The sequence below is a fragment of the Rhipicephalus microplus genome, chromosome 7 (genome assembly GCF_043290135.1).
Source record: "Rhipicephalus microplus isolate Deutch F79 chromosome 7, USDA_Rmic, whole genome shotgun sequence".
Taxonomy (NCBI): Eukaryota; Metazoa; Arthropoda; class Arachnida; order Ixodida; family Ixodidae; genus Rhipicephalus; species Rhipicephalus microplus.
This window is the reverse complement of record NC_134706.1, coordinates 64,255,704-64,283,146: the sequence shown is the minus strand read 5'-3', so window position 1 is coordinate 64,283,146 and position 27,443 is coordinate 64,255,704. Positions and strand designations below refer to the sequence as shown.

The 27,443-nt window shown below is 45.8% G+C and overlaps 2 protein-coding genes across 5 annotated transcripts; both read left to right on the top strand.

The window, feature by feature from the left end:
- The first annotated feature begins 549 nt into the window (after positions 1-549).
- Positions 550-9,329, top strand: LOC142767486 (uncharacterized). 4 transcript variants are annotated; one of them, XM_075869216.1, is made up of 14 exons: positions 550-696; positions 3,202-3,387; positions 3,844-4,005; positions 4,217-4,291; positions 4,971-5,039; positions 5,116-5,268; positions 5,659-5,715; positions 5,797-5,961; positions 6,456-6,521; positions 6,599-6,667; positions 7,588-7,808; positions 7,903-8,062; positions 8,792-8,920; positions 9,205-9,329. In XM_075869216.1, the coding sequence occupies exons 1-14, from the start codon at positions 690-692 to the stop codon at positions 9,252-9,254; spliced, it is 1,569 nt and encodes a 522-aa protein (XP_075725331.1). In that variant the 5' UTR covers positions 550-689; the 3' UTR covers positions 9,255-9,329. The 4 variants fall into 4 exon arrangements, with proteins under 4 accessions (XP_075725331.1, XP_075725332.1, XP_075725333.1 ...); XM_075869217.1 differs by lacking the exon at positions 6,456-6,521; XM_075869218.1 differs by lacking the exons at positions 6,456-6,521; positions 6,599-6,667.
- On the top strand, positions 1,119-3,177 carry LOC142767150 (uncharacterized). Its single transcript, XM_075868371.1, has 2 exons — positions 1,119-1,168; positions 1,216-3,177. The coding sequence occupies exons 1-2, from the start codon at positions 1,119-1,121 to the stop codon at positions 3,134-3,136; spliced, it is 1,971 nt and encodes a 656-aa protein (XP_075724486.1). The 3' UTR covers positions 3,137-3,177.
- Positions 9,330-27,443: the final 18,114 nt, after the last annotated feature.

The window sequence follows — 27,443 nt, the reverse complement described above, 5'->3', positions numbered from 1 at the left end:
TCGATCATTAAAATGAGATAGTTACACGAGGAAGCACTTCAAGCCAACACGAGAAAGACGTGTTCTTTTATTTATTATTTATTTATTTACTTTGTAAGTGATCGTAGGCCAAACTTTCTGCCTGCACGTTTTCGTTGGTCGTGATCTACCGCCGACGTGCATACGGAATTATATCGCACTGACTGTGGTCTGACCCGTTTCCCCAATGAACGCACGTGCGGCAGACCAAGTTTGGTGCGAGTATAAACGGTGTCGGCTCCAAAATGAATGCAGGCGTGAAAACTGTGAATAGCGAGCACGTTATTCTCGAGTGTCCAGTGTTGCAATGCCGCACGGTCCCATCGAGCAGACGACAACTGACCATGCTGACGACTGGGCTGGCCTAGGTTATCGTGAATAGAGCAGCATTGGAACTAGAACGCTGTGGGAAAACGAATGGGCGACTGAAGTTGTGGTGGTGCTAACAAAAAAAAAGCAGTACCTTAATGCGGTCACCATGCGCAGTCAAGGTGCTTTTAAATCTGGATGTCTACGACACTGTTTACCCATTTTAAAGTGACGCAACTATCATCATCATCATTATGGGCCTGCAGTAAGTCAAGTCGAGTCATTGGTCGAGTCAACATTCCAATACAACACTTCTCGCCATAGAGGAAGCTTCTCGCAGAAGCCCTCAAAGAATCGTAAGCATGCCAGGTGAGTGTCTTCTGTTAAATTTTCATATTGAAGTTGTAAGCCGCAAAGGTAAATAAATAAAAAAAGAGAGGACAGTTGATTTTCAGCCTCGCGCTGTATATCTTTACTGCTTATTCATGTATGTATGTACAAACCAACTGACTAGCCTAACAACGTGTTCTGGTGGTGGGTGTTCTTTGGTCTAGCCACCATTCTACTGTGCTCTGTGCTGTTCAAGATGGCTGAGAGCGCGGATCGCAAATTTCGGCGTGAAATTAATCGGCGCGTCAATGCTAGTTTTCAGCTTATTGACAGTGAGGCCGATGTCATAAATGACACGCGGTACGTTGACCGAGATTCCCGCAACGCCGAAAGAGAGAGCGACTTGCCCTCCGAGGCTTGTGCGGTCGACCTCGAAGACGGCCATCGTCGCCTTTGTGTTCATGACAGAGAACGGCCTTCGGCACACTCCTCGATCGTTCCAGAAACGGATGTGCCCCAAGGACACGTTTTGATTTCTGGCGACGCGTGCTACCCCAGCGGCTGCAGTGTTTCTGTGCCTCACGATCACACAGACTTCGAACGGCGTGCCTTCCATGACAGCAGCGCTGCGGCTTCGACTTCGGCGACCTCGCAGGTGAGGCAGAGGGATTCTTTCGAATTGGCACCGACTGGGAGTAACGAAGAGCAAGTTTGTGAACGCGGCAGTGTGGACAGCTTGCTGGCCTTTCGTGAGAGACTGCAAGCGTGGGCCTTACAATCTCGCGCATCGCACACTTCAGTTACATCGCTCTTGAGAGTACTACAGTCCCACGAATGCTTCAGCGCGCTCCCTTCAACTGCAAGGGCATTGTTACAGACGCCCAAGAAGTGCCTGGAAGTGTTGCAGCTGGCCGGCGGGAAATACCATCATTTCGGCCTCAGTGCAGGCCTACAGCGAGTGCTGCAAGATTGTGCAGAACTACCAAGAATTTTGAAGCTTAGCTTCAACATTGACGGTCTGCCGGTTTCAAAAAGTTCACGGGGCCAATTTTGGTGCATACTGGGACGCATAAGTAATTTGGAGGACAAAGCACCATTTATAGTGGGTGTTTTTTTCGGAAGCAGCAAGCCCAACAACGCGAATGATTTTTTGCGACCATTTGTTTGTGACATAAATGCTGCTATCACAACAGGGATTACCATTGGAGAAACTGCAATTCCTGTTAGCTTGTATGCCCTCATATGTGATGCACCAGCAAAGGCATTTGTATTATATGTCAGAAGCCACACAGGCTATTACAGCTGCACCAAATGTGACGTAAAAGGTGTCTACTGTGAGGGCAGGGTGTGCTTCCCAAACGTCAATGCTCGCAAGCGAACAGATGACAGCTTTCGCTTAAAAGTCCAGGAGGAGCATCACACAGGCGAAAGTATTCTTGAGGAACTTCCTTTTGACCTAGTGAAAGATATACCATTAGATTACATGCACCTTGTGTGCTTGGGTGTCATGAACAAGCTCTTGACACTGTGGGTACGTGGCCCAAAAGTGACCAGACTTGGAAGCAAAGTGCGTCTTGAGATGTCGGAAAAAAATTCTCAAATTGCACGGTGTGTTCCATGTGATTTTAGCCGAAAGCCGAGGAGCATTGCTGAACTTGATCGGTGGAAAGCGACTGAGTTTCGCTTTTTTCTTTTATATGGAGGACCCGTTGTTTTGTCATCACTGATTCCTGCACACATGTACAAGAACTTCTTAGCTTTACATGTGGGGATCTCTGTTCTTTCCACACCAGCTGCACCTGCAAGTGAGATAGAGTATGCCGGAAACATGCTCAAGTTTTTTATCCGGACATTCATAAGCATTTATGGCAAAGAGCATGTTTCACACAATGTGCATGGCCTGTGTCATTTGGCAGATGATGTTACACACCTTGGCCCCTTGGACTCATGGAGTGCCTTCCCATTTGAAAACCATATGTCCTCGTTAAAGAGAATGCTGAGAAAGCCAGACCTTCCCTTGGAGCAACTTTGCAACAGGCTTGCTGAGCAGGCACACCGTCCTCTGAGGCATAAGAAAACTGAAAGCCATGTCGTATTTGCTGCAGAGCATGCTGACGGGCCACTTGTTGCTCCATGCCGAAGCCCCGAGTTTAAAAAAGTAACATTGCCTGGCAATGTCATTCTTAGAGCTGAAAAGAGAAATGGGTGCTGTAGGCTAAGTGATGGGTCAATCGTCGTTATTGACAATTTTGCTCATCTCCCGTGCGGTGAGCCATGCATAATTGGAAGGAAGTTCCTCAAGTGTGAAGATTTTTATTCTCTGCCATGCCCTTCCTCCATACTGGGAATTTACTCAGTGTCTCAGCCTTCTAGTCTGCGGTATTGGCCTCTGAAGAACATCTCACAGAAATGCCTGAAAGTGTATTTGAAAAGGAAAAGCATTGTTTTCCCTCTTTTGCATGCTACAGTGCACATGTAATAAACTTTCACAACTGTGTCAGAATGTATACAGAATTTGAATTTGGCTTCTCTTTCTTTTGCAAGGTCAATACGTTGTCGTTCTCTTCCCAGAAGAGGATGATACATCTGGGATCATCCTCAAAAGTTGGCTGAAAGGCGACGGCTGCCTGTGGCCTCGACAAACTAAATATGTACATAGTTTGTTGAAGGCGAAAGCGACTCCAGGGGCTGACTGGATAGAAGTGCCTTGCACTGTTGTCCGAGAATTTGGTAAATTATTCCTTATTTATGCTGTTTTACTGCACGTTTTTCAGCGATTTGGTCAGCAATGAAGTAAAAGGTATGTAATAAACTGCAATTTCAGCATTGTAACTCTAATTGCCACTTTAGATCAAAGTAACTTCTTAAAAGTTTAGATGGGTTCGAGAATATCAGGAAAAGATATCAGAAGATGGCTTCGAAGAATATCAGAAGATAGCTTCGAGAATATCAGGAAAAAAAGAACAATTATGCGAAATCAAGTATCTCATATTTTGTGAATACTTGCATGTCAGCTGTCATTGCAGCAAAATTTAAATGATCCATTTTAATATCATGGGTGACTCTTAGTACCTGCTTGGTAATGACTTATGCAAAGGAATTGGAGTTCTACTTGTTATGTGTGACAGATCTGAGAAATGATCATGCTTATCATTTAATTAGTAGTTGTTGCCCTTCTTTCTGCAGATACATATGCCGAAGCACGGGCAAATCTGCCAAGGGTAGAAAATGGATCCAACTTGGACGGCGAGGCAGAACTTGGGAAAGGCAGAAGAAAAAAAAATAAGAGATCCTATGAGTCTGAAGATGATGAAGGGGCACCATCACCTCCAGCTTCAATGATAAGACGTATAACACCATTTTTGAACTTTACGTAAAGTGAACTGCTTGTACTTATGTTTTTTAATAGTATTGAATCTTTTTACATCCTGCAATGCCTATTTTACAATGATAGCCCCACGGAATTGCTCACACTGTTTTCTGTTATCTACCGCCAAAAGTAACACTGGGTTATCTGGCTTTAGGGCTGTGAAATGCTGATTCTGGCTTGCTTTCTTAGGGAGAAAACACAAGCGACCAAGAAATTTAGAGAATCGGCCACTGCCCACCCAGCCACGGTCATTGGAACATGAAGGTGATATGCTTCTGGGATAAAATCCTGTTTTTTTTTCTTGCTATTTTATTTATCTCTCCTCTTTACAACCCCTTTTTCTACACCCCTATGCAGGGTGGCAAACTGGTTAATAACTCCATGTTAACCTCTATTTACTTTTCATTTTCCTTTCCAAAATGTCATGTCAAATAGCATATGACATGCTTCTGACCTGCGATAACTGAGAATGTCAGCACGCATTTAAGTACTCGCTTCCAACCAAGAGTTTTTGCCAAAGGGGATATTGTACGTAAACCATGCACATCAGTTTTAGAGCAGCTCTTGAACACCCGTTCTTGCATTGAGTGGGGTCGCCATGGCCATCAGTGGCCTGATGGACATGAAAAAGTAACTGATAGACACAAAAAATTAAAACTGAGAAGAGAAATACCCAGGGTCGTATCGAATTTGGACACTTGCCCTTTGCTTGGTGTTGAGTATTCCACGACAGAGTGATGCTAGCGCTTGAAATTCATTTTTTATATCATTCTCACTGCACAGATTTGTAACTTTGATTATGTTGTAGACGGAGCTGATTTCATGCAAGGTTTGCAGGTTTTCAGGAGCCATGAAGAAACAATGGAAAATTTGTCTAATCTTCACATGACTATTCTACTGTCCCATTACCCGCTGATTTTTTCTTGCCTCTGTTTTCTAACAGGGTATGCAGACAAGGCAGGGCGGCAACCACTGCAGCAGCATCGCACCACAGGCCAGGAAGGGGCTTTATGTAAGACTATGTTTGATGAACAGCTCAAAGTGCATGTGTAGAATTACATTTCAAAGCTTCACTTATGTTTCTGCAGTGACTAGATCCAATATCAGTGAAGTGCCTGCGTTCGACTCCAGTTCACCAGCAGGCATTAGGCCATCACAAAGAGCCCCTTCACCGAGAATGGCATCACCTGAGGGTCAAAATGTTTACAGAGGTTCATACAGCAACAACTGCAGACCTCTGGGTAAGTGATACAAAAGCTGCCTTCCATGGGTGTCACTTTACGTGTGAAGTCTACCTTCATATTTATTGTGTGTTATGTATGCAAGTTGTTATTTTACTTTAGGCACCAAGTTTTCCATATGCTAAGCAATATGTTTAGTCTAAAGCTATGGTAGAGCTAAATGGCATGGATGCTTCTTTTCAGTTTTGGAGCAACTTACTAACTGTAGTTGGTGTGTCAAGTGTAAATGTAGTTCCAGCCTTCTAAACTCTGGAACAACTAAAGCTTTGCATCACTTTGCAACTAAAGCTTTGCAGCAAGTGTTGATGGAAAGATGGTGGGAGCTTCGCGTAACTGGCCAAAATAACTGTCCCATCACTCTGATTCTTGTCCCTTTTCTTTTTTATGCAGACAATCTTGAAGGGCCACCATTTCAGCAGCATTACAGCAGTCAGCAAGGGGCTTCATGTAAGACGGTATTTTTGATAAAATGCTCAGGGGCTGTTTTTAGAATTGTGCAGCTTAAAAGGCTCATCTATGCTTCTGCAGGGACTGCACCCAATAATTGCCACGAGCCTGGCTTAGGCTTTCCCTCAACATCATCTATGCCTGCTCAGAGAGCAGGATATAATGAGGGGCAAAATGTCATCAGGAATTCTCCTACCAGTAGACACACACCTTCCAATTCCCCTAGCACTAGAAGCATACCTTTTGGTAAGTAACATTAGAGCTTCCTTAGATCGGCACCTATTGTGATGCAGACTACCTTTATATTCATTGTTTGGGGAATACAAAGTGTTTTTGCCTGTACGTTATAAAGGTTTGCAAGTGCTAAGCAACACGTTTCGTCTGATAGCTGCACCAGTGGTAAACAACATAGGGTGCTTATTTGCAATTTCGGAACAATGTACCAAATGTAGTTGCTTTATCAAGTGTAAATGCCTGTTGTCTCAGAAAAATTGAAGCTAAGGTGCCAGTAATTAAAGCTTTAATACATAAACAACTGTTATCACCTTTTTGGTGTACAGAACATGCCTCTTGATCGCAGTGGAAATGAGAAAACTGCGTGTCACTTCGATGGCAATGAGCACGCTTTTACCCCATAATCAAAAAAAAAATATTTTTTTTTCAGTAGACAGAAATGACAGTGGCATCACTTTGTAGCAAAAACAATGGCAACTGTCACTTGTAGGAACTGTCACTTACAGAGCATGCAGACAACCTTGAAAGGCAAGTGTTGCAGCAACATAACAGTAGTCAGCAAGGCCCTTCATGTAAGAATACTTTCGATGAAATGTTCAGAGCTAGTTTTTAGAAGTGCATCTTAAAACCTTCATCTATGCTTCTGTAGGGACTGCACACAATAATACCCATGGGTCTTCATTAGGCTTCCCCTCTAGCAATAGAAGCTCACCTCCTGGTAAGTAACATTAAAGCTTTCTTACCCGGGTGCCACTTCAGAGGTGAAGACAATCTTTGTATTTATTGTCTAGGGAATACAGTTTTTTTTCTCTTTAGATTAAAATCTTTGCAAGTGCTAAGCAAAACGTTTTGTCTTATAGCTGTGCCAGTCGTAAGCAGCATAATTGCTTATTTGCAATTTCGGAACAATGTACTAACTGTAGTTGCTTTATCAAGTGTAAATACCTGATGTCTCAGAAAAATTGAAGCGAAGGTGCCACAATTAATACTTTTAATTCATAAACAACTGTTGTCGCCTATTTAGTGTAGAGAACATGCCTCTTGATCACAGTGGAAATGAGGACTGTGTGTCACTTTGATGGCGATGAGCACGCTTTTACCCCATAAATGAAGAGTTATATTTTAAACATTTTTTTTTTGCTTTCGTTGGGAAAGTGATAGTGGCATCACTTTGCTGCAAAAACTATGGCAACTGTTATATGTATGGTCTGGTCACACATTGTTTCAGTGCTTAAAACATTAAAGTATCTGTTTCTGCTTATTCTATTTTTCACAAATTCACTTAATAACCTAACTTTCAACAATTTTTCTGAACTTATTCCAAGTTTTTGTTGAAAACTAGGTTGTAAATATATGGGTACACTGAATCACAGCACGCAATGAAGGTGCTTCATCTCAGTGTCAACTCTGCATGCGTATTCAGGTCCTAAAAAGGCATCACTGAGCATGCTAACAAAATAACTGAAGCCATGTAGGCACAAATTTCTAAAACCGACAATAATGTGCAGAGAAGCCATAAACAACTGTGTGCTTGTTTTGCTGTGTTTAGTAGCACTTCTCATTTTCAATGTTATCTCAGCTTTTGCCATTTTATATGTTGCAATTCAGCGCTATTACTTCATGAACACGTCTTTACAGAATACGTGCGTCAACTCATGCGAATTTCGCAAACTATCCTGATGAGGCTAGAGCAGCTGGGACGACAGGTTGATGCCATGCAGCAGCACCTTTTCAACACAACAGTGAGGCTTCAAGATGAGACAAATGATGATGTGGTTTTGACACCGGTCAAGGATATTGACCAATTTCTAAGTCTTGAGGGGAGACTTGCTGCTGATGGCAACATTAAGCTAAAGCTTGTACGTCATTCATTATATTTTTCTATAATTTTTTTTTCTAGTCACTGCATTAAGCTACTCTTCTAAAAAAAATAATGACCTCAAAACTGTACAGATACAGCAGCTTGCTGGCCTTGGTGGCTCAACTTTTGGGGCAGCAGCCAGGAGGATGCTGGAGCTTCTGCTAAGCCTTGAGGTTGCTGTGCAGTTCAGCTGGGCAGGCCAAAAAGGCAAAAGGAAGTTTGTGGATCTAGGTGTCACAGATGTCATTTGCAGTGAGTAATTTGTTTCACAACACCATGTGCTGCAAGAGCCGTGTTTGAGTACAGACATTTCTAAGTCTGTTATCCACATTATCTTTCATTTGAAGTCAATAGCAAAAGAACAATCTTTTCATGAAAGCATTAAATTTTTTAGGATGCTTGCTAATTAAAATTATGTGCTTAAACGTGGAAAATTTTTAGCATGAAATATCTGTTGTCAGTAAGAAACCCTGCAGCTTCTTCAAGCACACTAGTATACTTGCATGGCACACATACGCAAGCATTCACTACTTGCAGAAGTTATTATCAGGTAGCACTACTAGGCATTCTTAACTGTAGTGGAAATCTTATGTACAGATGAAAACTAACAGATGGAAGCTCATAGTGATCACTGAGGATCTCTAAACAGGAATAAGTACCTAAGACAAGCTGGTCAACATTTTCATACATGGACGTATTTTCGTCAAAGGCGCCTCATCATTCTTTGCATGCTAGGTTTCAAAAAAGTTACAATGATGTCTTCTTCGTGGTGTTCTTCTTGTAATGCAACACATAGTGTCAATGTCAGTACTCTTGAAATTAACATGGGGAAGGATGGCAAGGACCTTTAATGATGATGTGCCCACCTATCAAAATGTCGATCATGCTGACTAGAGGTACTTCTTCAAACAACCTATGTAGCATTATATTAATGTATTATGTTTGTGTAATTCCTGTTTTATGAACTTTGTACTTTTTCAGAGGCCGTGAGGCGAAATTTTCCGGAAACAAAAAAAAATGACATCGAGTGTGTGATTAAAGTGTGGCTTCGGCATGCTGGGGAAAAGCTCCAGAAGCAGCGCTTAAGAACTTCTCGCACTCACCATGAGGGTGAGTTTTATTATCTGTGCTGTTGAAGCTATCATAACATATGATACTTTTGCTGTTATAGTTTAAATAATTTTCTTGCCTTACTCGAATTTTGATGTGTATGCAAGCATGAACTATATAAATCATTTTCACCATTATATAATGGCTAGTTCGTACCTGCACATTATGGTAATATAATTTTCATTTTATGCTTTCAAATCTGGCATGCTGTTATTGTCTTAATATTCTTATTGATACTCTAAATTCACTTGTGCTTCAAGATATGCTGCTTTCTATTACTACAGAATGTCTTCAAAGTGTCGCGTTGTCAAGCCCATCGGATGAAGACCTCTGAAGGCACAGGGCAAGAAGTCTCATCTAGTGAAAACTGCCAAGTTTCATTCCTGAAAATAAACATGTTTTCTGTGCATTGCTGTTTTTATTGCTATACTTGAAGAAATTGTTACTGAAACCTCACAGGCAGTGCTTTAAAGAGTGTGCATGTTCAGGCACTTTTGATTGATCAGTTGTCATTTCAGCGCTCCAAAAGAAGAATTAGAGCAACTTTTCGTAAGGTCTGATGAGTGCCTAGGTCTTGTATGCTTCGTCCTCAAAAAGTACTAGACTCATCATAATGTGCTCTTTTCTGGATGCCCTGAGGACGATCTGAGGCCGGACAAACGGACTGGTTTAGGACCACTTGAGGTTCATTTGAGGGCTTCCTCAGGTCATACTTTCGTACGGTGTAGGTCATCCTCAGGACAACCTCAGGTTGTCGGAGCGTTGTCTGGGTAAGTACCCGGGGCGAGTGATACGCATCACAGGTGCCGCGTCACCACGCCCCTCTCCCGCGCATTCTCGTGACCTTCTCTCGCCTGGCGATGCCGCGAGATCGGCGCGAGGAGACAAAAGGGACGACCGCCTCCTGGCGTGCGCTACGCGCACTACGAGGTGTCATTTGGTCGCTCACGCGGCGTTCATCGGTGCTGGCGCATGCACAGCTTTGCGCACGCATCCCGTATATCGGAAGACGCGATCTCTATTTTCACGGGGTAGGCGCTGCAAGAAACTGTGTTTTGATTTGGGAATGGAGGCAGGGTGGAATGGTAAGTGGCGCTTTTCTGCGGCTTAAAACGCGTGATTCCAGGATGTGGACAGGGTTTCGTATCTCGCCGCTCGTAATCCACGCGAAACTCTGATTTCGACCTTTAGTCGTCGCATAGTACCCTTGCTGGCTAAATGAAGTCAATGGGTTGTAAACACGCACAGGCATCCTCACTGCATATACTACTTGGTTCTAGGAGCAATGACGTGATTGGCTACCTTTCGCGCGCAATAACAAGACAGGCTCCAACCACCTGAGCACAAACAATCGTCCTCAACGACTACCTCGTCTTCCAGACCACTGGGACGCATCTTTCCTCACTATCATGTCTCTAGGTTCACGCACACACACACACACACACACACACACACACACACACACACACACACACACACACACACACACACACACACACACACACACTTCGCACAGACTTGTACAGAATGAGACTCACAGGTGGACAGATACTGACGCATGGGCTCTGCCCCAGACAGACACAGACAGACACTGAGAGACGGACGGGTAGACAGACAGACAGACAGACAGACAGACAGACAGACAGACAGACAGGCAGGCAGGCAGGCAGGCAGGCAGGCAGGCAGGCAGGCAGGCAGAGACAGGCAGACAGACAGACAGGCAGGCAGGCAGGCAGGCAGGCAGAGACAGGCAGACAGACAGACAGGCAGGCAGGCAGGCAGGCAGGCAGACAGACAGACAGACAGACAGACAGACAGACAGACAGACAGACAGACAGACAGACAGACAGACAGACAGACAGACAGACAGACAGACAGACAGACAGACAGACTGACTGACAGACAGACAGGCGGACGGACGGACGGACGGACGGACCTTCAAGAGCAGATAGCATAATCGGGCCTCGTGCACATCGCCTTCTGAACTGTCTTCAGTTCTGAACTGTCTTGAGTTTACGGCGTCAACCACGCCGTAAAGAAATGCATGGCTGCACAAGTAACAGTCGCCGTAGAGCAACGCGTGAACCTACGCAGCTGTTCCGTTTGTTGACTGTTCTGCAGCTGATGATGATCAAATGTGTATCAGCGCTTTGTAATTGGTAGGCCTTGAAAACGCCCACTCATTGCTCAATTCATATCTTTCGATGCCTGGCGCGATTCTACGCTTTTGCGACGCTAATGTGATGCAATAAGGACACCGCTTCCACTACACAACATTGATGTACTTTTTTTATTTTTTCTTTCAAGACAGTTTGAATATATATTGTGGCTTTGTGCTGGAACACCTGATTGCCACATGGACAGCCTGGATTCTATTCTCATTCGGGCACTGGAAATTTTTATAACTTATTCTATTTGCACTTTTTTCGATTTTGCGGTCGCAGACAAGACGATTTTTCGCGCACAACCAACGATGTCCACGCCGACACTGCCACCGAAATTCCTAAACAAGCTCTTTAACGTTATCGTGTTAAAACTTAACAGCATGCCTTTCTCAACAAGCGCAAGATAATCGTTACCACAACGGAACACTGGGCGTACAGGCATTTATGCGAAGCTCGCAGAAATGCGTTAGCTATCAAAGGGTAAAAATATGTCCACAAGAGGTGGTGTCAATGATGAACCAACACAATGCCAGCGCGTTGGATTAGGAATTGACCATCATAGTTGATGGTAGTCGAATGGCGAATAAAATGATAAGAATGCGGAGAAATGTTAAGTTCATGCCGATGGTTTCCTCCCGCTGCGCGGAAATGTATTGAAGAAACGAGGGCGCAATTTCAGAACACTATAGACACGAACTAATATTTTGTGAGGCTCTTAAATTTTTATCTTAGCCAGTGACCCCTGGTCTATGAGCTTTCGATTCTGACTGTATGGTACGTCTGCACCCAGTGAAAGAAAGAAAAAGTGGTTCCACGAATTTCGAGTTCTTTGGTCCGTTCTTTCTCGAACTGGGCAGTTGAATCGGAACGAGCGACGCAAGCGCGGCCAGGGCTTCTCTCAAAACGACGGCTGAAGAAAGCGAAAGAAGGAGCTTTGAAACTGTATACTGTTGCGGAACCCGGAGGAAAGAAATGTTTCTCGATCGCGTGAATCGAGGCAATGAGCATTGAGATCGAGGTTTAGCGGGGCAGGAGAAAAATCGGAAAGAAGAGAGACAGAGAGAACTGAAGGGGCCGAGACGATAATTTAGTGGGCGCCGAGTCGTCGGAGACACGTAATCTGAGGGCGCCACGTCGACTGTACATGGAAGAAAGGATCAAGACCGCGTTCGTGGCATTCCGATGCTTGTATGCTCTCCTGTGTGTGTGTGCGTGAGTGTTTATATGAGCGAGCAGTAGCTGGTACGCAGTAATACGCCATTTGTTTTCCGGATGGACCACCCTGCCAAACGTGGTACAACAGTGCGGGCGAGCGCTGACGCTGAGAGGAAATTCCGTTCGGACGTTTCGCCGCCCACATGTCCTAGTCCACATATACATATATCATGGCTCTAATGGTCGACACGCATAGTTCGTTTAATACTAGAACACATTCTTTTTTTTGTCATCTCTTCTTAGTCGCAACGTATGATGGTACCCTGTAGAGAACATGTCAAGGTTTTATATATTCAGCTTAATTCGTGCATGTGGACTGTTTGAGCAAATGTAAAGGTCTTCGAATGACGTTTAGTGGTGAAGCTCCTTAAGGCGTGGCTTTATGCATCCCTTGTATGTATGTAGTAGTACGTAGCCACGGATGGCACATACCCGCTCTAGAGCGGGTATGTGCCACAGGGAATGCGAGATGGGAGATGGCGGTACTTGGAGTGCTCACTGTGTGGACGCACAGACGGACGGACCGACAGACTAGCAGACGGACGGACGGATGGATGTAGGTAGACTTACGGTTGGATGGACGCACGAACAGACAAACAGATGGATAGACGGACTCGTGGACGGACGCATAGACAGACGGACTGATGTACACATGGATGAATGGATGCACGGATGGTTGCGCGGACGGACGGAAGCAAGAACGAACGGACAGACGGAAACACTCATCATCATTCACTGCGTGGATGTGCGGTGATGTTGTTCCACAGTTTCTAAAGTGGTGTTAAAGCAGTGTTTTCGCAGGCTAGGTTTGATGTCGGCAGTTGTTCCGATGAGCATATTGTGCGATGTTAACAGTGTGTCTCGCCAGGCATTGAGGAGCCTCCTTTCAGTGTGCAATATGGGACAGGTCTGCAGAGCTTTACATAATCATGTCTTTATGGCCTGTCTATATACAAATGACTGTCTGTAGGACAATGTAGGACTATATAGGACTATGTAGGCATATAGACGGTTGTATATAGAATAGTCCCAGACAGAGCTTTGGTTATACTGCGAGCCTTTCGGGGGAGCAAGACACCTTCGAAGTTCGCGCGCGAAGCTCCCACTTTAATTAGACAGCTCACGTCCCTGCTGAATATCCAATGTGTATACTGTCCTTCGTGTTGCGTTTCTTGACAGACGAATTGAGAGACCATCTCAGCGCTCATGCTCAACCTTTCTCATACCATGGTGCCCTTATAATGACATGTCCAACCCTTAATGGAAGTCACTGTAAGACAGTATGACAATTTCCTTTGCATTACACTTGTGAATTAGCCCGTTGGTATTGGTTATTTTCGCCAGGTTAATTTCTGTCTTTTCGCATCTGTACCTTAGTATGACAAACTCCAACTCCATCGCTACTTCTTTGCGACCAGCATGACGCCCATGGACTACGTCACCGATGACTGGGCGATCGGTGTTTTGTGTGGCACTCGGACGGGACTGACCACCTCTCGGTTGCGCGTAGGCCGACACTTTCCTCCTCGGGCTAAGCAGTGGCGACACGCCTCGACCTCGCTAATACCGCGATTTAAGCGGCCGTGAAAAGCAGGATCGAGTTAAACTGGAAACGACGACGAGTAAAGCGGGAGCAGTTTAGAGAAGCGAAGTAAGCGGACGAGGCGTCGATCGGATCAGCATTATTTTTCCCGTGAAAATCGCAAAGAATAACGTCAACAAAGTATAAACGTCAGCAGAAAAAGGTACGCGAAAAAGTGGACGACAGGCAGGCAGAATGCCGATGAAAGGGAGACGACAAGCAAAAGCTAATAAAAAAGCAAGTCACAAAGATTTTTCTTGGAAAAGGGGTGAGGGGGGAACAGCGACCGGAAAGAGGTGAAATAGAAAGAAATACATACAATTATGCAGCACTATTTTAAAGATTTTGACCAGCAGCACACAAGATATTAATAAAGAAAGAGCAAATGATTCACTAAGTAGATACGGTTATCGCGAATACGGTTCTGAGCGGTTGAAACCGATGAGTCAACCCCAAAAAAAGAAGGCTAAAGGTTACAAACCCTAACTTACGAGGCAAGTAAAAGGCGAAATCGCCAGATAAATACTCGCACACGCACATGGTCACAACACACGCGCGTACACATCACAAACATGGGGCAGAGGTAGACAAAAATAAGCACAAACACAAGAGGGAACAAAAGAGGTCCGGGTCGGAAGTGAAACCAAAAAAGAAAAGAATTTTGAAATTCAAACAAGCACAAGTCTCCTTTTGAAACCACTTAGCCCGAAGGTCACGGAGGCAGCAGTAAGCAGAAGTATGTATCTCTAGAACACGTGATCAAAAAAAAAAAAATAAAGCAGGCAAGCACATCGAGGGTGAAATTGCAAAAAAAAAAAAAGAAGAGCCAGCAAGCTCACTCAACGAGTTTGTGTTTAAAAGAGAGAAGCCTTTGCCGTCACGGCTATTATGGCCGTTCAATAACTCCAGGAATAAATAAGGGAGAGAATATAGAATCGATAAGTCAAAATAATGTACTAAGGCGGTTCAGCATACACATGGTACTCCTATTAGGGAAACCCAAGTAAAAGGCCACAGAAGTGTCTAAAAGCACAATAGGAAAACATTACGACGTAATTCAAGTACAAGGCTCAGAAGGAGAGATGGATAAAAGTCCTTGCTTTGAACAAAAAGAAAACAAGCAGGTGTTTCAAGTACATTTCCGGCGATGCATTCCACGAGAAATGGGTCAATGGCTGCCTTTATCAAGAAATATGAGGCCTTGAGAAGACATCGCTTTTTCGAGTGGTGATTGGTCTGCATGAACTATTTGGAGGTTATTGCTTTTCTGTGAATGCCTAGTTACTACATTTCTTTTCTAACATCACAAACTATTTGCCTCTCTCATTTTTTGCAAGCCTTTTTTCCCCTTCCCAAGTACAGGGTGGCAAACCTGAGTCCTCCTCTGGTTAACCTCTTTCTTTCCTTCATCTCTCTCTCCCACTTCCTGAACGCATAATGAATGCATTCTGTAACTAGTATACTGCACCTCCTGCGCAGATATTATGGTTATGGTGACCACCTTCCAACCTGTAGGTCGCGGTATCAAAGATCGCATTTCAATGTAGCCTGGCGGCTATATGCTAATATATGCTGGTCTGCTCAGATTTAGGTACACGTCAAAGAGCCCCGATTGGTCGAAATTTCCGGGGACCTCCATTACAGCATCCCTCATAAATCATATCGGGATTTTGGGATTTACACCCCGAGAAATTATAGTCATGATAGTATTAAGCTGCCAACCGCCGATGGCTTAACATGGATGCGCTACTGTGTTTTGTGCCAGTGCAAAGACATCAAACGCTTGCGATCATAAAAAAGTCTATGGAGAAAGAGATATGTAGGTGATGCCAGTATTTCGCGTGCTTTTTCATGTCACTCTTCGGCTACCACACAAGCGCACCAGGGCAGTCTTCAATGTGATATAGCAGCAAAGGAACAAGCACGAAGACCCCGTAGGACGAAATAGATAAGTGGGCTACGGAACGCCATAAAAGGCAAAATGTGGTACGCTGACACAGTGTCACACAAAACATGGAAATAGTAATATTAGGGTGATAGGTGAAGTTGCACTCGTTCGCGAATGTTATCAGGACTTATTTATTTATTTATTTATTTATTTATTTATTTATTTATTTATTTATTCGAGACTTCGTCAACGTCACATTTAAACGCATATTGGAAACTACATATCTGATTTAAGGCACAAAGGGCTCTGCGTATGAACCCTTTGTGTGAAAACAAAAAAAAACTATTTTTTTCGTTTCTAGCATCTCTCATGATCACATCATTGCTCCTAATAACGAAAACATAAGTCATGAGACATAGCTGAACCAGCGCTAGTTCTATTAGTTTACAGCTGAATGTAAAGTGGATATTTCATAGCAGCAGGACTCGCTTCGCGTGCAAATATAATACTTATTTTGGTGCTATTTAACCTGGAATTTCGCGCGACTTCTCTGTTTATTAGAAACAGCGATCAATTTCCTTGATTAAAGTTTCTTCATAATTTCCAAGTTTGTGCCTTCAAACTTGCTTTAAAAATTCGTTGTCGTTCCAATCACTTCTGCTTTACAAAACGGCATTTAGACCAGAAAAACATACAAATGGAACACCCATGTTTATTCACTTATGCAATTATTTTGTTATTTAGTTTACAACATGCTGCCAGCCCCAATAGGGCCAAGAAGGAGGGGCAAAATAACTAACAAAATGAGAATTTAAAAATGCCACCAGAAAGCACACACATTTCAAGTTGAACATCAGGACCCAATCAGCGATAACGGTAGTACCTTGCATACGTTAATGTGGTGGAGAAAAAACCAAACGTGAAGGTGGTAGCTCTTCTTTGACATGTGGTTAGGACTGAGGGTTTTGACTGCACACAATTTTATGGTCCGCAATTACAAAATTATAAACGCATGAAAATTAATTTAACCAAGAAAATTAGTTATAATCCAGAGGTGGTAAATCCCAATATGCGCCATTCTCAACTAATTTTAAAAAGTAAACTAATGAAGCATGGAAGCTTGGGCAAGTTGGTAGGACATAACTGTTACGAAGTAACTACTTCTAGGTTGCGCTGTTCCTGCATTCAGTAAACTAATGGTTTCACTCAGCGAACATGTATGTGATATTGCTGGCTCCTGTATTGTTGCGTCAGTGGACAAAAAACGCATGGGAAAAAAAAGTCTAGCGAACCGATTGACAAGAGCATCCTAGCATTTTACTTCGAACAATAAATAATATTGTCGGTTACCGTTCCGAACTGACGACATAATTATGATCGACAAAGCAGGGGAGGGCTCTGAAATTTTTTACGCCATGGGGTTCCCTAACGCGCACCTAAACCTATACTCACGGGCCTGAAACGTTTTTGCTTTCGTCGATAACGTGGTCACTGCGGCCGAAAATTCGATAATACGACCTGCGGGTCGACTACCATAACCACTAAACACATCGGAGGGAGTTTCCCGCCGAACAAAGAGAAAAATAGACAACGCGAAAGAAAATTAAGTGTAAAGGTGTACGATTTCGCTGACACGGCGGAATTTCGGGAACAATTTTGCATCAAATACGATTTGCGCAATAAAGTTACGCAATGTATATTCATAAACAGAAGTTGTGCTGCTGTATTCGAGTCAACAGAAGTGGACTCATCTTCTTCAATGCCGCATCAAAGCCACTTTGCATCAAAGCCTATCAATACGAATTTTCATCCCAAGCTTCTACTACCTCCTTCTTTTTTTTATTTTGGAAACGAGCTTCATGCTAATCATGTACTTCCGAAACAAGGGGGTTTCTTCTACAATATATTTCAAGACCGCCATCGAACGCCATTGATGAGATAACACGTGGGTTGGGAAAGAGGAACGGCGATATATTTTAGTGTATGCCACTCAGTTGCTCAATATAGCCAGTAATGACAACAAAAAAATCCCCCTATCACGTGATGGTAAGGAAGATAAGTTCCAATGTTCATCAATAAACCGTGCAACTCGGTTTGCACGGTAATGATCGTTGTGCTTGAAGGCGGTGGCAGCGAGGTTGTTGGCCAACCACAAGCACTCGCATACTTTACAGCCATGGCCGAACGAGAGCGATTGAGGAAGTCGCGCGCTGGCGCCACCAAGCTCTGTTAGCGACCCCTTTCCGATCTAGACCACTGCTTTCCGCGCCCTCTCCGATTCGAGGTTCTCGTGCCGCCGCTGCTTCGCGGGCTCTCACTTGGCGATCCGCTTGTCGACGAGTCCGCTTTGCTTCGGGTTTCGGAGCCCTCGCTGCTGCTACCGCCTCCGGGTCGATGCTAGTGCAGGCTTGCGATTGTTGCGGACGCTGTCATTGTTCAGTCTCGCGAGCTCTCAAGCGGGGTTCTGGACGCGGATTTACATTACAGCCCCTTTGCGAGCTCTCCCTACCGCTGCCTTCAATTCCAAGTTGTTCACGATGAGTAGCTGCGTTGTCCATTGATAGTGGCGTCTTACTACGCTGAGAAGTTAGAGTGACGAGCACCCGCTGGAAAGTCTTCTAATCACGTTGCCCTCTGAAATATCACATCGTAAGGTTCTCGTGATCCAGTACTTCACAATTTACATATTGAGCCAAGTGCTCATTGATGAAACTGCGCGGGTGGACTCCATTGAAAAAAAAAAAAACCTTAACAAGGCATTTGTTTCCTTGTCCGGCTGCCAAACATAGCTGTTTGAAGGAACACACTCCATTTAAACCAGTTAGTACCAATCATTTCGGGTTGCATTTGGGCACTGGCAATCGAACTCAGCAACCAAGTGTCGCACATTGTTTCGGAATGGCGTCAATTGCACTTTGTACATGTGACGTTCCTTCTGCAATTTTTCGCCAAATGATTTTGCAATGTACAGTGGAAACATCGGCCCGCACTGATTAGTCGTTTTTCGGACAGTCGCATGCACGGCTCTGTGTTATGAGTGTTCACCTCACATAAACCGAGCATGCATTTTTTTTTCATGGAGCTGGTTTCGCCGATGTAGTTAGATTCCGTTGTGAAACGTTGATGTCACGAAGATCTCGTGCTAGTACACAAATATGTAGTTTGGCACTCTGACATATGCACCTTTGCAAGCATGTGCATGACAGCTCTTGCACGAGACTCTAAATACTAATAAAGAACAGCAAAGACTGAATGCTCGCCTTGTGTTCCTGGGTGTGCTGTCCTGCTGCATGGTTGTACTGACCTGGGTGTTCTGTACATTGGCGTGCGCTGGTCTTGTTGAAGTCAAGGACGATGTCGTGAGGAAGCGACTTGAGCAAGATGGGGTAGAACATTGCGGAGTAGTTGTCTTCCGATACTCCGAGAGTCTCGAGGGCACGCGTCTGGAGTTGGACCGTGTAGTCAAGGCACCAAAGTCCTCGAAGATCCTTAGAGGACTGCACGGGTCACATTTCGATGATTTGCTGCATGTGAGCCTGAATAATGATGATGGTTTTGGCAAATGATTGTTTTAAAATGTCCAGGGCTTCATAGCAGCTTGTCGTTGCTGGAAGTCCCGCGATAGCCGATGCCGCGGTCAGAACGGAACATTGATAGGCGAACTAGTCAGCGTCGATTGAGCCCATCGTTGCTGTGGACACGTCGACTAAACTGCTCTCAAAAAGACATCCCACGATGACGGTTGGCCAGCGAACTCCGTGAGGTAGACTTTCGGAATTTGGATGGCGGGGTGGGGCGTGCGTTGCACGGATTCGGTAGCTGGTGCCGGAAGTGCACGGTTCTGGGACTCTTGCTACTGCCGTATCCAATACTTAAGTTTCGCTGACGTAGTTGTGGCTCGATCGTTACGATGACGTTATAACCTGATCAGACTCTGCCTCCGTTTCTGTAGTTGGCAGCAGAAGGAGAATGTCGACGGCTGTCGCTCTCAAGTCGGTCTGCAGTTGATTGAGGTGTTCGTTGAGGATGAAAAGCTCCTCACCCGTTACGCTGTCTTGAGTGAGAATAGGTTCTGTCTCGTGAATGACGCGTTTTAACTGAGCTCTATTGGATTTACGCTTCAGTTTCAGAGCTTCCATGTTCCATCTACGCGTTCAGCAGCTGTAAGTGGGTGTGTTGAATGCTTAAGCGGGAAGGCGATTACCATGCGGCCATAGATGTTAATCGCTGTTCCGATGGGTTCCGGCACCGCGTGAAAAAAACAGAACCGAGCCTCCCTATGCGTAGAAAACAGGGTTTATTTACAATAAACCGCTGCCCAGCTCCGTGAGGTTGCTGCTGCAGTGCGTGAATCCTTCTTGTTTTTGTTCACCTGTTGCCCGTGATGCATACCCTCTGTGAGAGAATGGCTAATCATTGAGAGGTTTTTTTAAGTAGTAAGCAGTTTTAGAATAATGGAGCTTATATAATAAAGATTACAGATTACATAGGAAATTACGGTGCATGATTTAATGCATATAGTTTTTAATTAAAAGAAAGCTTTTACTCTAAATTAGAGCAGTACCCTGATTTTTATGCGTATATAATGTTGTAGACACGTCAGGATAATAACGCTGCTTAGTTAGTCAACAAAATTGACGGCTAGAACACCTCGTCATTGTCTTCTTTGACCTTTTTCCAGCATCCCCTATACTTTCTTGGGTATTATTTTTAGTCTTTAATATTGTTTGTCGTATTGGCATTTTAAATGCTCTCAATAATTTACCATTCAATCAAACGTAAATTGAAATTTGCTTCTGTGTCCTTTTCATGAATAGCCTAGATATAAATGTAGTCCCACAAGACTGTGGCATACGGTGACGAATCGAAAACTCTCTTCCTTTCAGTGGGCCATTTTACATGAACTTTGCCTTCTGCTCAAGTACACTCAGGAGGACTTTCTTTGTGTAGGCCATCAATCATCTTTCGCTTTGACTTGTTATGTCAAGGTAGATGTTTCGGTGCATCGTGTTCGAAGTCTCTAAAAAGCATGAAATACGTGTGATCGCAGTAGCAGTTTAGGTTCAGTCGCTCTAGCATATGGCCGTTGGCTAAAACATTTAGTTCCAAATGTAGTTCTACATGACTGAGTTCGAATGGCCCGCTATTTAAGCTGTCTAAGCATTCGCCATAAGTTCTAACTACATACGTACTCTTAAGCAGTAGATATACGTCCGTGTGCTCAACTATATTGCTACGGGGTGCCAAAAATGAACAATGTAGAAAAGAAGACGATGTTTAGGGCGAGCTCGTGCAGACCGGCTTCGATATTGTATGCCTGCCTGTTTACCAAAAGTAAGGGTATTTTTCAGACGCCTTCTCCCCGTAACGTTTTGGTGGAGAGTGCAGGTCTTCCCCCGGTCAACACAACGACGATTCTACGCAGCGGACGTTCCTTGGCTGTCTGTGCGATGCCTGATCAAGACGAGCACGAGGATTCTTCGGAGACTACCCCAACCGTGCTTCGTCCAACTACGAAGCAACCAACAGCACCGCATCCAGCTGCTACTAACCGCACCGTCGTCCTGACTGAACCGCGTGACCCAGGCACCTTTTCGGGCAGTGACAGTACTTAAGTGGAGGAAGGGCTTCAGCTGTACGAAAGGGTGAGCGCTCTTTACAACTGGGATCCGACGCTCATGTTGGCCAATATTATTTTCTACCTTAATGGCACAGCTAAAGTTTGGTTTTCCAACCACGAGGAAGATATCACGAGTTGGGACATCTGTAAGCAGAAACTCATCGATCTCTTCGGCAAGCCCATCGGGCGTCGTCATGCTGCGCAGAAAGAACTAGCGTGCCGACTCCAGTCGTGCACCGAGTCGTACGTTACATACATACAACATGTGCTCGCCCACTGCCGGAACGTTGATGACAAGATGCCAGAATCTGAAAAGGTCGCGCACATCCTCAAAGGAATCGCCGATGATTCCTTCAATCTCCTCGTATTTCGAAACTTATCGACCGTAGACCACGTTATTAATGAATGCTGACGCTTCGAAGACGTGAAAAGTCGCCGTATCACTCCACACTTTTCACGTCTTCCCAACACGGCTGCAACATCTACCTGCGAGGACGCCCGTTTGCCACCAGCTCCTGCTGCTTCCGACAATATTGTGCGACTCGTGCGCCATGAAATCGAGGCAGCATCTCCCCTGTCTGACCAAGTCCAGGCCCCTGACGACTCTCGCACCACGATTTCTTTGATCAAGAGTGTCGTACGCCAAGAAATGACCAACGCCAGACTTCAGACGCTATGCCCCGTTACCCAACCTGACTACCGGCTGCCCAGTACACCTAATATGTCCCGCGGACCGAACAACCACCCACGTTACCGAAACCCGGCAGAATGGCGAACTTCCGATGACAGGCCGATCTGCTTCAACTGTGGACGAGTCGACCACATTTCACGTCATTGCCGCACTTCCTGGGGTTGGCAGCCATGGTCGCATTATGCCAACACCCGACGCCCACCTGCTGGCTCTCGGATGCCGATCTACACGGCACAAGATGATGCTTCGCCATCCGGGTGCGCCCAACCAAGCCGCTCTTCGTCGCCCTCTGGACGCATGTCCCGCTCAACTAACCGACGTCGCTCCCCCTCACCCTCCTACCACCAGTCCTCGGAAAACTGACGTGCGCAGCTCCTAGAGCTGAGCCTGTTTTGACGACCCGACCCAAAATTCTTCTACACACGATACCCGGACACAACAACTTGATTAAAGTAAATGTTTATGGTACTTCTGTGGCAGCACTCATTGACACCGGCGCTCATATATCAGTCATGAACTCCAGCCTTTGTGCTCGACTCAAGAAAGTGCTCACTCCTGCTCCGATCACTCTTGTCCGAGTAGCTGATGATGCAACACCAGTGGTCACAGGGATGTGTGCCACCCGTGTCACTGTTGCTGGACGTCATACCACAGTTCTGTTTTACGTACTGGACCACTGCCTACATGACATCATTTTGGGGCTCAATTTTATGTCGGAGCATTCCACCCTAATTGACTGTTCTGCTGGTGTTGTTCAGCTCATCCTACCACATGCCGTTGACCCTCCTGATCCTGCGCTACCAAAGCTATGCTCCGCCGACTTTGTTAGCCTATCTTGTCGAGCTGTGACGTATATCGACGTCTCTTCTGACCCATCTGTGGCCGACGGCGATTATGTCATTTCACCTAATCCTACAGTACTCTGTTCGCTCAATGTTGCGTTCCCCCACACCATCATCACAATGAAGGACAACGTAGCATGTCTCCCTATTGTGAACTTTGGACTTTGCTCTGAAGTGCTGCCACGAGGAATATCCCTTGCAACCCTTGCCCTGGCCGGCGACTTCCACATATTGGTCTTAACAGAGGATACACCGTCATCTGCAAATATTCAGTCGCGCAGTACACTTGACTGCATAACTGGAATGATTGTCTCTGATCTCCCGGCTGAGCATGTGTCTGCGCTTCGTGGTCTTCTTGCGTCGTATCAAGACGTCTTTGATCTCTGCGACCGACCCCTAGGTCAAACTACCGTCGTAAAGCATCGGATCAACATCGGTGATGCAAATCCAGTACACCGACGACCCTATCGGTTTTCCTCCACCGAGTGCCACGTGATCCAGCAAGAAGTCGACAAGATGCTTGCCCGAGACATCATTGAACCTTCTTCAAGTCCCTGGGCTTCGCCCGTTGTGCTTGTGAGAAGAAGGATAACAGCTGGCGCTTCTGTGCCGACTACAGAAATCTTAACAAAGTTACAAGAAAAGACGTGTATCCTCTACCGCAGATAGATGACGCTCTTGCCTGCCTTAGTGGAGCAAATTATTTCTCTTCCATCGACCTTCATTCCGGGTACTGTCAAATATCAGTTGATGATCTGGACCGTGAAAATACGGCATTTATAACCCCCGACGGGCTCTGTCAGTTCAAAGTTATGCCGTTCGGGTTATGCGATGCCCCGGCTACATTCGAACGAATGAGGGACGCTCTTCTTCACGATTTCAAGTGGTCAATCTGCTTATGCCACCTTGATGACGTCATTGTTTTTTCGCCAACTTTCGAAACTCACCTCGAGCGTCTCTCAACTATTCTTTCGGTTTTTCGCGAAGCAGGGCTCCAACTAAACTCGTCGAAATGTCACTTCGGCCGCCGGTAGCTCACTGTCCTTGGACACCTTGTCGATTCTTCTGGTGTTCGTCCCGATTCTGAGAAAACCCGCGCCGTCCAAGATTTCCCTGTGCCGACCTCTGCGAACGACGTTCGAAGCTTTGTGGGCCTTTGTTCTTACTTTCGTAGATTTGTGCGGAATTTTGCTGACGTCACACGACCGCTCACGGAACTACTAAAAAAATGTGACTTTTGTGTGGGGACCTGAACAAACCAGAGCATTCGTTGAACTGACGAGTATACTTACGACGCCACCGATTCTCGGCCACTTTGATATATGCGCTCCAACGGAAGTGCGTACCGACGCCAGCGGCCACGGAATCGGAGCCGTTTTGGCACAACGGCAGCGTGGCTGCGAGCACGTTATTGCATACGCTAGCCGTCTTTTATCGCCAGCAGAGCGAAATTACTCCATCACAGAACGCGAATGCCTCGCACTCGTCTGGGCAGTGGCTAAATTTCGGCCGTATTTGTATAGACGCCCGTTCACGGTTGTCACTGATCACCACGCCTTATGCTGGTTGTCGTCCTTAAAAGATCCTAGTGAACGTCTCGGCCGGTGGGCTCTAAGGCTACAGGAATATTCCTACACGGTTGTCTACAAATCAGGTCGCCGCCATGAGAATGCTGATTGCTTGTCGCGTCATCCAGTAGATCCAGCAGACCTTTCTGAGAGCGATGAATCTACTTGCGTTTTGGCACTTTCCGCGTTTAGTAACATCGGAGATCAGCAACGCCGTGATCCTCCCCTCAGAGATATAATCCTTCGGCTTAGTGGTTCCACAACTCCTCCGTCTCTCCGTATGTTGCTGCTCCAAGATGGCGTCTTATATCGCTACAGCATGCATCCTGACGGACCTGAACTGCTGTTGGTCATACCACAACATATGCGTCAGACTGTCCTTGCACGGTTGCATGATATTCCGACAGCTGGTCACCGGGGAGTTACAAGAACTTATGACCGCGTTCGACGTCGCTTCTTTTGGCCCGGTATTTACCGATCCGTCTGCCGTTACGTCGCCTCATGCAAATCCTGTCAACACCGCAAAAAACCAGCAACCCTTCCAGCGGGACGCCTTCAGCCCATTCAGATCCCATCCGAACCATTTTATAGGGTAGGTGTTGACTTACTAGGACCGTTCCCTTTATCGGCCAGCGGAAACAAGGGGATAGCAGTCGCCACGGATTACACCGTTCGGTATGCCATCACGCGGGCCCTTCCTACCAGTTGTGCGACCGACGTCGTTGACTTTCTTCTAGAAGACGTCATATTACACCACGGCGCTCCTCGGCAACTGCTTACCGATCGGAGTCGCTCCATTTTATCACAAGCTATCCGAGACATAGTACACTCTTGCGCTACAAAGCACAAGTTCGCGATGGCGTATCATCCTCAAACCAACGGGCTCATGGAGAACCATCACGGACATGCTCGCCATGTACGTTTCTTCCGACCATCGTGACTGGGACTCCGCTCTTCAATTTGTAACATTTGCCTATAATACGTCTCGGCATGACACTGCAGGTTTCTCGCCATTTTTCCTCCTGTACGGACGAGAACCTACGTTGCCTTTTGACACGCTCCTTCCTGCCGTTAGCCACACGTCAGAATATGCCCGCGATTTGATCTCTAGAGCTGTAGAGGCACGTGAGATTGCTCGCCGGCGTCTGAGCGATTCCCGGGAACGACATAGACAGGTCTACAACGTGTGCCATCGTGATGTTCACTTCAGTCAAGGTGACACAGTACTTCTCTGGACGCCGTCGCGGTGAGTTGGTCTGTGCAAAAAGCTGACTTCACCATACTCGGGTCCGTACCGTGTGGTGCGCCAAGTCACCGACGTGACATATGAAATTGAACCTCTTAACGCCACCAGCGCGCGATCGTGTTCTGACGTTGTTCACGTCACTCGGCTGAAGCGATATTACTCGGACCAACCAAGCACCGAGACGGTGCCTTCGCCGCCGGGGGTTATGCTACGGGGTGCCACAAATGAACATTGTAGAAAAGAGGACGATGTTTAGGGCGAGCTCGTGCAGACTGGGCTCCATATTGTATACCTGCCTGTTTACCAAAAGTAAGGGTATTTTTCAGACGCCTTCTCCCCGTAACATTGTCAGTTGTATCGGCTTGTGGCAAGAATAGAACGAGATGCATTGCACATTGAACGGCAGGAACTGTCTGCATGGTCAGCATGTCTTGAGTTAATTTACATCTACGGCATATTTCTGTAACCAATGAGTTTTGTTAAGGACAATAATATGTTCAATGGGTCTTTCAATGTGTCACGTTCCAGAACCAAAGCCAGAACATTTTTTTTTCTTCCCTGAATTGAATGCACCCATACACTAATTGAACGCTTAATCTAAAGCTACAATCTTATTGTTTTATGCCAAAATAAAACTTGACTGACTAGAAAAACATTAAATAATAAATAGGATGCATGGAAGGACGCACAGACGGACGGACGCATCGCCCCACTGATCGTCATTCAGTCAGTGGATATGCTGTGATTTTCTTTGGTTGTTTGTTGGCGTCATTGTTGTCCTGAATTCTCTCTTGCTTCAATGCTTTCAACGATGATTACCGAGGCTTTTGTATCCCAAAACCACAATATAATCATGACGTATGCTATAGTGGAGGGCTCCGAAATCATTGACCATCTGGAGTTCTTCATCGTGCTCTGACATCGCACAGTGCGCAGACTTCTTCAACTTAGCTCCATCGAAAAACGGTCGCCGCCACCGTGATTCGATGCTGCGACCTTCCAATCGGCGTCATAGCGCCAGAACCACTAGACGATCGAGTTGCTCGTGTTTGCAAGCCACCGTCTGTTATCTCGATTAAAGTTCGACTGTACACCTGGGTGAAGGGTTCCAAATCTGTTGACGTTCCCGCGCGATGGAATCGCGAAACAATTGTATATGGACCTCGCTCGACGCAACAAGTTGAGAAAGGAGGCTTACACATGGAGAAAGAGAAAAAAAGAAAACAGCGTGCAGGAGAGAGAGGGCAGGGGTGGCGCGGAGCCATCTTTGTTTTTCCTGTTAGCACTAAATTTCCGGAGCCCTTAATCCGGGCCGAGCGGAGGCTCTCGGAGTCGGATGCATCGCAGGACGTCCCTTGATGGTGGAGGAGGGGACGGCGCGTTACGACGAAGCGGCGGCGGCGGCCGTTCGGGCGCCCGCCGTGTCGTGTGTTCCGTGCGCGCCTTCTTTATTTGTTACTCCGCAAAGCAAATCACTCGACGAAGTAGAAGAGGCGTAGGGCGTTCGCCGTATCTTTTTATGTACTACGGATGCCTCTCTGAAAAGACGCTACGCGAGGCGCCTGCGTTTTCTCCCCGATCAGACGCCATATATGCCTCTCCTACTTCTTTATTTTGTCGTCTGCTTGCTCTGGCTACTTCTTCCATTCCTTACTTTCGCCGGCTGGAGTGTTGCTGCTACTTTTATTTCTTCGTCTGGTCGCTTC